Source organism: Cricetulus griseus, chromosome 7 (assembly GCF_003668045.3).
Source record: "Cricetulus griseus strain 17A/GY chromosome 7, alternate assembly CriGri-PICRH-1.0, whole genome shotgun sequence".
NCBI classification, from domain to species: domain Eukaryota; kingdom Metazoa; phylum Chordata; class Mammalia; order Rodentia; family Cricetidae; genus Cricetulus; species Cricetulus griseus.
The window spans coordinates 61775897-61784450 of NC_048600.1; the positions used below are offsets into that span (position 1 = coordinate 61775897).

The window sequence follows — 8554 nt, forward strand, 5'->3', positions numbered from 1 at the left end:
AATAAACCAAGCATGTCCAACCTATGGTCTTGGATGGCTACATATGTGTAGCCCAATACAAAATAATAGTTATGTTGTTCTCTTTTTTTTTTTTTTTGAGATAGGGTTTCTCTGTGTAGCTTTGGAGCCTATCCTGGCACTCGCTCTAGAGACCCGCCTGCCTCTGCCTCCCGAGTGCTGGGATTAAAGGCGTGTGCCACCAACGCCCGGCAGTTATGTTGTTCTCAACATTGAATTTGTAGATGGTGACATCAAGTCACAGTGTCAAAAGGTGGGTTGTGATTTAAACCCTGTTTGATTTTATAAAGACGTAGTATTTAGATATGAGCATATGTTTATTTGTGGGTTGAAATGTGCTTGTGTACGTGTAGGTTGCAGATGCTTAAGGAGTCCAGAAGAGGGCAGCCTAGAGTTGATGTTACCAGCGGCTCTGAGCTGCCTCACATGGGTGCTGGGAACCAAACTCTTATCTTAGCAGCTTAGCATCATGCGGTCTTTTTAAGCCTGATTTTTCTTCTCAAGGATCCATCTCCAAAAGCCATAAAATTGGGATTTCCAGTTTCAACATATGCACTGAGGGGCACATCTTAGCCCACAGCACTGAGTTAAGGTAGTGGGTGAGATTAAGACATGCACAAGTTACACACAGAATCCCTAACAGCCTTCTGTGCTTTACCCTCCCCCTCTACCACCATTCCTGAATTTCTGCCAATCACATTTTGTTTCCTCTTAAAATTTGTAATGAAGCTGTGTGAAGCATGGTGTCATGGTGATGCCGGTGTCCAGTAGCCTGTGCAGAAGCTCTCGTCACTTGACAGCTCACTTTCCTTCTAATGTCTCCATTCTTGGTGCTGCTTTGAGGTCAGAGGCCACATATAAGGAAACCATCTTCCCCATCTAGTCTAATTAGGGAACAGCAGGGGACAGACTCAGAGATTCAGGGGCCTTTGGACGATGGACTTGGAACAAGTCTCTTTTCCTGGCCACCACTTTTCAGATTCGATGGTGTGTGCTTTCTTTATTTAGTTGTGACTGGTTTACTTTTTATTTTTCTGTTTTTATCTCACTCTTTATGAGCCTTTGGGCTATGGCACCATAGCAATATTTATTTTTTCTTTGTCATACAGACTAAAGAAAAGCATGATCCCTACATGTTTTATCAGAGTTCTTATGCTCTCCTTAGGTCCCCCCATTGTCTCTCCCCAACGCCATTGTTCCAAGGCTCAATTTGATTGTTGTTTGACTATGTCATTCATGTTAGGATTGGAATACCAGGCTATTAGAGACATTTCATGCAAAATCAAAATCGTCAATGTGAAAGAATATATTATTAAAATATATTCCCCACTCCTTTATTTTCCTGAAATCAACAATCAGAATAAATATCACCCAAAGTTTTATTTTAAGTCTTGCTTGTTTGTTACTCTTAGGCCACCAGAAGTGAAAGCCACTTTTTTTAAGATTTATTTATTTATTATGTATACAGTGTTCTGCCTGCATGTATGCCTGCAAGTCAGAAGAGGGCACCAGATCTTATTACAGATGGTTGTGAGTCATCATGTGGTTGCTAGGAATTGAACTCAGGACCTTTAGAAGAGCAGGCAGTGCCCTTAACTGCTGAACCATCTCTCCAGCCCATGAAAGCCGCTTTCAAAGGTGTATTCCTGTCACAGCTGCCTCTGCCCTCACCCCTGCAGGAGTTTCATTATCCCACATGTAAGGATTACAGGATATGCTGGAGAGCCACAGAACAGTTCAAACACAGTCTCTGCCCTCATGGTTTCAGATGTTTCTCATTTGTTCTTCAGAGCTTAGAAGTTTAATCACCAAATCAAAGAAATTACTACAACAGTGGGGTGGGGGCACGGTTAGGATTTTATCTCCTGAGAAAGAACTCTTGCATTTTATTTTCAAAGGTATAATTGTTCCCATGATGTAAGATACATACCTACTGAATACAAATGCCTTGCTGTAATGCCTGAATTCAAGCCAAACCAAGGTATAACCAGAACCTTATCAGAATATGAGAAAGCATGCCAGTGTACCATAGCTTTGTTTTATACACCACTGACTAATAATGACCTTTTGTTTGCTGAATATTCACAATTGGGAGGAGACTGTCTGGGCATCCTTGTATTCTTCAGGAGCTACAGGGCATCAGATGGGAGCTGGTCAATGGACCACTGGGTGTCAGTATTGTCTTTTCTTACCCTAGCAGGACCTGGAAAGAATTGTTTGATTCTTTTCAGAAACTGGGGCTTTGGGGGGTTCATGATCTTGGACTTTCTGTCTGGGGCACAGAGAAGGAACAGCCAATCCCTCTCAGGATGGTTCTATCTCCCCAGGCTTCACACATTTCTGAGCACTTTATCTGCTCACGCTGGACAGGGCCCTGATGGCAGACCAAAGAAGTGACTCCATGAAAGTCCTGCTTGGTGAGCCAAGGAGTTTATTGGGGTTACTCAAAGGAGCATGGGAAACTCTCAGGCAAAGCTGCACCACTGAGAAGCCCAGCCCAGCATGGGTCATCCTGTGTAATATTAGAAAGTCCCCTGTGCCCCCTAATGTTTACTGCTTATCTGCCACCTGCTTTCTTGGACTTCTTAAGTTTCATAAGGATCCTAGTTTAGGTTTATAAGAGTCCCTCTTTACTACTTACAGGAGAGGATGTATCATTTCAGAGGCAATAGCTAATACAGGTCAGGGCCTCAAACTCAGATGCCCACTGAGAGACACAGATGCATGGGTCATATTGTATTTACATAGTTAACAGCAGGAGTTGTCCCCTGTGCTCCATCATTACTCAGTTGGTACATCTTTTCTTTTCCCAGTAGTGATTCTGTTAAAGAAAAATAGGAAAATATGCTGACAAAATCCTTGTCAAATGCTTGGAGATCATACGGGATATGTGAAGGGCCAGTAGTGCCCCACAGGCAAGAGGGTTGCAGTCCTACCGTTGATAGATTTATCTCCTATATTTAATCTAGTTCAAACTCAAAAATCATTTAAAACTCAATCTTGGGCCAGATGTAGTACTACTAGGACAGTGAGCTATAACCACTGTCCTATTGCCTCAAACTTTCTCTCCTGGCTTGCCTTATTTCATCTAAATCTCAGGATTGAGCTAGTTGATTGGCTCCAATAAGGTAAGAGATGGGTCCCTCTGGCAACATTATGTGTCTTTGTGTGTGTCACATTTTTTTTTTATTTAAAGGGAGGATGTGTTTACATGCAGCTGTTCATAAAGGGGGTGGTAATCTAGAAAGTTTAAGTAACCCAACCTGATGATTGCTGAATTTTCAGTGGTGGTTCATTTTCTGTTAAGCATATACTAGGAAGGGAGTCACACTGGGGAGCATCTTGGAGCCTCTCTACATCCTAAGCATTGGCCTCTTTCAGGCAGGAGAGGTGAAGTATGGTGGAACACACCTGTAAGTTTAGCACGTGGAGGCTGGGAGATCAGAAGTTCAAGGTTCTTAGCTACATAACTAGTCTGAGGCCAGCTACATGAGATCTTGTTTCAAAACAAAATTAAGAAAGCGATTTTAAGAACTCAAAATCAAGTGGGAGAGGTTAGCCAGAAAGTGTAGTGACGAGGCAGGCTTAAAAGGAAGCATATTCTAGAAACTTCCATCGGATGCACAGGAAGGACAGTCAGGTAGGATGCAGGCAAGGGCCGTCATCTGTCTATTCCTTCAATAATAGTTGATAACAAAGGACTTCTGAATCCAGCTCTCCTAATATCCTACTACACAGGGAGGTGGTGAGAGAACACATGACATTTAGCTGGTAGGCATCACATTTAATGGGATGAGAATATTCATGACTGATAGTTGCAATGGTAAGTCTCCATTATCAACTCAACAAGGTCTAGAATTACCTAGGAGACAAACTTTTATTACGTGACTCCAGAGACAATCCGTAATCTGTAAGATTGAGATATCTTTATTAAGATAAATACCAGCCAAACACAAGCCAGAGCGTGCCCAGGGCAGCCGAGCAGTGAGGTCAGGGAAAAGGGGCAGGAGAAGGGGCTTCCCTGTGCTTGCTGTACCTTAAGAACCTATGCCACGTCATTCTGACCTCAACTTGACCATGCCTTGACAGAAGTGGTCAGGCACACCTGTAGCCAGCCTCTAACAGGCGTGGCTTACTGTCCCCTACAAACCTTTGTGCATATCTTTGAGGGGGTTCCCAGTTAAGGTTAACTGGGATTTGAAGACGCACCCTAAATGTGGGTTGCATCATCCTATGTGTTGGGATCTCTGACTGAATAAAAACAAAAGCAAGCTTTCATCCAGCTCTGCTTCCTGCTTTGAGGAAATGTGACCATCTGAAAGACCCCCGAAGAGGCACTTTCGTAGAGGGAGACCCACACACCCAGGAATCAGCGAGGCCACGAACTGGATGCAAAAAACAAGAGGCTTTATTGGAGACGCAGGTACCTGGGGCGACTTAGCTTCTGTGTGGCTAAGCGCCCCGAGCCAAGGGAAAAGGGGTCCTTATATAGGAAAAAAGGCGCAAGCTAGGAGCAAGGATTCTATTGGATAATTCTAATGAGGCATTATACAGAGCTATTCCCATTGGTCAATGTATATGAGGCGCTATACAGGGTTATTCAAATGAGGCAAAGTACAGAGTTATTCAAATGAGGTGAAACACAGAGTCTTTCAAATGAGGCGAAATACAGAATCATTTCCATTGGATGGTTCAAATGAGACACAGAGCCATTCCAGATCAGCATATTCTCAAGGTCTGGTGTCTGGTACAGCAGACTCAATTCCCCCCCTTTTCCTGATGGCTGACCTTGGGGGCGGAGACCTTGGGACGGAGTGTTTCTCTTCGGGCGGGGCGGGGGCTCAGGGGCAGAGCTCCAGGCCGGCTCACTCGGTGTTTGTCCTCGTGCTGACCCACCTGGTGCTCGCCCTCGTGCCAGCCCACCCGGTGCTCGTTCTCGGGCTGGCCCACCTGGTGCTCATTCTCGGGCCGGCCCCACCCGGTGCTTGTTCTCGGGCCGGCCCCACCCGGTGCTTGTTCTCGGGCCGGCCCCACCCGGTGCTTGTTCTCGGGCCGGGCGGGGAAAGGCCACCGGGGGTGGGGATCGGGGAAGCCGCCGACAGGAGGAAGAGGAGACAAACTTGAGAAAGAAAGGGCTAAGGGAGAGGGGTCTTTCATTCCCCCATTTCTCTTGTAACTGAATGGAATCTTTCATTCAGAGGTCTCTAGATACTCTGGATCTATTTGCTTTAGCTGATGATATTGTTGAGTTAAGACTAAAGCCTGTACAACAGATAGTCGTTCTCTGATGAATTGAGTCAGTTTGTTCAGAATGCAGGGACCAAATATGAGGATCAAAAATAGAATAACCAGAGGTCCCATGAGCGTGGATATAAGGGTAGTCAACCAGGGGGATTTAGCGAACCATCCCTCGAACCATCCTTGTTGAGACTCAAATAGCTGTTGCCTCTGTTTTAGCCTCTCCCTAAGTTTGGCCATGCTATCCCTAACTATTCCTGTATGATCTGCATAAAAGCAGCATTCTTCCTTGAGGGCAGCACATAGCCCCCCTTCCTGTAAAAATAATAAATCTAATCCCCGTCTGTTTTGCAGGACCACCTCAGAGAGTGATGTTAAGGATTTCTCGAGTGCACTGACTGACTCTTCTAGGACCTGGATATCCGTGTGCATGGCTTGTTGTAGAAGCTTAAAATGATTAATTCCCTGTAGGGCAACGGTTCCGGTCCCTATGCCGGCTGCTATGCCCCCCATTGTTATTCCTCCTAATAATAGGGCCACGGTAAAGGATATTGGCTCCCTCTTATATCGGGTTGATTTCTCTAGTACGCTGTAAACATATTCAGGTTGGTGGTATGTGACTTTGGGCCAAAGTTCTATCAATATACAAAAGTCAATGGTGGTGTTGAGAACAGTGGTAGAGACACAGGGAGTCAACCCAGTACTGCAAGCCCAATAAGTTCCATAAGGGGCAACAAGGTATCGGCTGTCCTGAGATAATGGCTCTACTTGGTTACATAATTCTTGATGTGAGGAAGGAATCCTGCCTATGCATAGCCCCTTTCCTGAGACCTCAGATATTGTGAGCTTGTGCTGCATAGCAGCTCCGCAACTGGTAGGTGCTGAGGTCTGGTTGGAGTAGTTGCCCAGTATTGCCACGCCTTCATAATATGGGGGCCGGGAAACTAGGCATAACCAGCATTCCTGAGTCTTGTTGGGGTCTGAAAAATTTAAGGCTTGGTAAACTCCTTGGATTAATTGTAATAATCTATCTCTGGTACCTGGAGGGTCTCTGGTTATCTCGATGTTTAGGGCATCTGGGGTGGGGGAGAAGGTGACAGCACCTGGTGTAGGAGTGATAGCTTTAGGAACGGTAGGGGGTTTAGGGACTTGAAAATGGGTTGGGGATCTCTGGTCCGCTATTACTATGTTTGGCCCAACTGATTGTTGGCTTAGGGGAGTAATTTGTCTGTACAGGGAGAATAAAGTCACCGGATCTTTCCCTGCTCGGTGCAGCCTGAGTCCCCAGACCTTAGGACTATCCCAAGTAGTTCTTTTTCCAGCATCTGTGAACCTTAGGATGAGAGGGTTGCATTTTCCTCCGGGGGTGGCGCCTTGAAAACCTCCCCCTCCGGCACTATCATAACAAGGTCCGCAGGCTCTTTGCCCACATCTCCATGGTCCTTTCCCTGCGTACCCTGGGATCTCCCTCCGTTTGAGAGTGATGAAATCCCAAGAGGAAGAGGGTTTCCAGTAAGCCTCCCCTGTGGTTTCACATCCCCATCTTGCACAGTACCCTTCCTGCGGCCCCCCGCAGCCATGAGTTGGTTTATGGCCGGGGCAAACATAAAAATCCTTGCTTCTTGTTCCTATCCTTCCCCCAGGGTGGTGGCATCCGTACCCTGGGAATGGTTCCTGGTCAGAGGGATCCCAATCAGACCCTACTAAGTCACATAGGTCGACATAGAGAGGAGGGAACCCATCATGTAGAGTCCCTATATAAGTGCTGAGGTTGGCTATTTCCCCGGTCCCTAGATTGGCTATTTTCCAGGTGATATTATAAACCCTGTGGGGGTTAGTTGCTACATGGGGGGTAAACAGACAACCAATCAACAGGAGGGTGTACGAGAGAGTCTTATCTTTAAAGGATTTTGAGTGCGGTGTGCGGTCCATTCTGATGCAGTGGCTGAATCGGTGGGTCGGGCTGGCTTTACATGTGAAGCATGTATCCAAGCTGCAATGCCGTCTACCTTGAGTGCGGTGGGAGTGGTAAGCAAAACGATGTAGGGTCCCTTCCAGCGGGGTTCAAGGTTCTTGGCCTGGTGACGCCGGACCCAAACAGTGTCCCCGATCTGGTAGGAATGGGGGATGGTGGGATGGTCCCTCTGGTCTTTATAAGCTTGAGCAAGGGGTTTCCAGACCTCCCGTTGTACTAGTTGGAGGGCCTGTAAATGAGCTTGGAGAGAAGGGGAGTTAGCAAAATCTGAGACATCTTGATCAAGAAAGTTAATGATAGGAGTAGGTACTCCATACAGGATCTCAAAGGGTGTGAGCCCATGTGGTCCAGGGGTATTACGAGCGCGGTAGAGTGCTAGGGGGAGTAGGAGGACCCAGTCTCTAGTGCCAGTTGCAAGCGACAATTTTGTTAAAGTCTCCTTGATTGTTCTATTCATCCTTTCTACCTGTCCTGAACTTTGGGGTCTATAAGCACAATGTAATTTCCAATCAATCCCCAACAAGGTGGCCACTGACTGACTTACCTGGGAGACGAAGGCGGGCCCATTGTCTGTTCCCAATACCTGAGGCATCCCATAACGGGGAAAGATTTCTTCAAGCAATTTCTTAGTAACGATCTTGGCTGTTTCATGTTTAGTAGGGAAGGCTTCAACCCATCCTGAAAAGGTGTCTACAAAAATTAATAGATACTTGTATCCATATTTTCCTGGTTTAATCTCAGTGAAATCTATCTCCCAATGTGTTCCGGGCCGGTAGCCTCTGACCCGGTTCCCGGGAGGAAGCTTCAGTCTGGATGCGTTGACTCGGGCGCACGCATCACATTGCTCAGTTACCTGTTTTAGAATATCGTTCTTCCCCAAAAGGAAATTGAATTCCTCTTCTCGTTCGAGGAGCTCCCGCATCTTCTTGGAGCTCAGATGTGTCATCTTATGTAAAAATGTCACTAGGTACTTGGTTACCCGGTAGGGGATGACAGTCTTTCCTTCATAAGTCCAATCCCCGTTTGGTTCCTTTGCGGCTCCCAATTTCTCTAGGGTTTGGATGTCTCTTTGTTCATAGTCCCATGAGGGGAAGGGATGGTCGTTGGTGGGCTCTAGAGCCAGGAGGTTAGTGGTGTCTGTGGTCAGGGCCGCCTCTCGGGCAGCCAAGTCTGCCCTTCGATTGCCCCTTGCTTCGAAAGAATCCCCTTTTTGGTGTCCAGGGCAATGTATGATACTTAAGGCAGCGGGCAGATGAAGAGCCCTTAAGAGAGCGAGGATTTCCTCCTTATTTTTAATGTCTTTCCCTTCGGAGGTAAGCAGCC

The 8554-nt window shown here is 46.5% G+C and overlaps 1 protein-coding gene across 1 annotated transcript; it reads right to left on the reverse strand.

The window, feature by feature from the left end:
- Positions 1-5063: 5063 nt before the first annotated feature.
- Positions 5064-7774, reverse strand: LOC118239124 (MLV-related proviral Env polyprotein-like). Its single transcript, XM_035447246.1, has one exon. The coding sequence runs from the start codon at positions 7186-7188 to the stop codon at positions 5209-5211; it is 1980 nt and encodes a 659-aa protein (XP_035303137.1). The 5' UTR covers positions 7189-7774; the 3' UTR covers positions 5064-5208.
- Between the last annotated feature and the right edge of the window lie 780 nt (positions 7775-8554).

What these genes read in the sequence shown, in the direction of transcription:
- LOC118239124 (XM_035447246.1), bottom strand. Translation starts at nt 7,188, where the DNA reads ATGGACCGCACACCGCACTCAAAATCCTTTAAAGATAAGACTCTCTCG.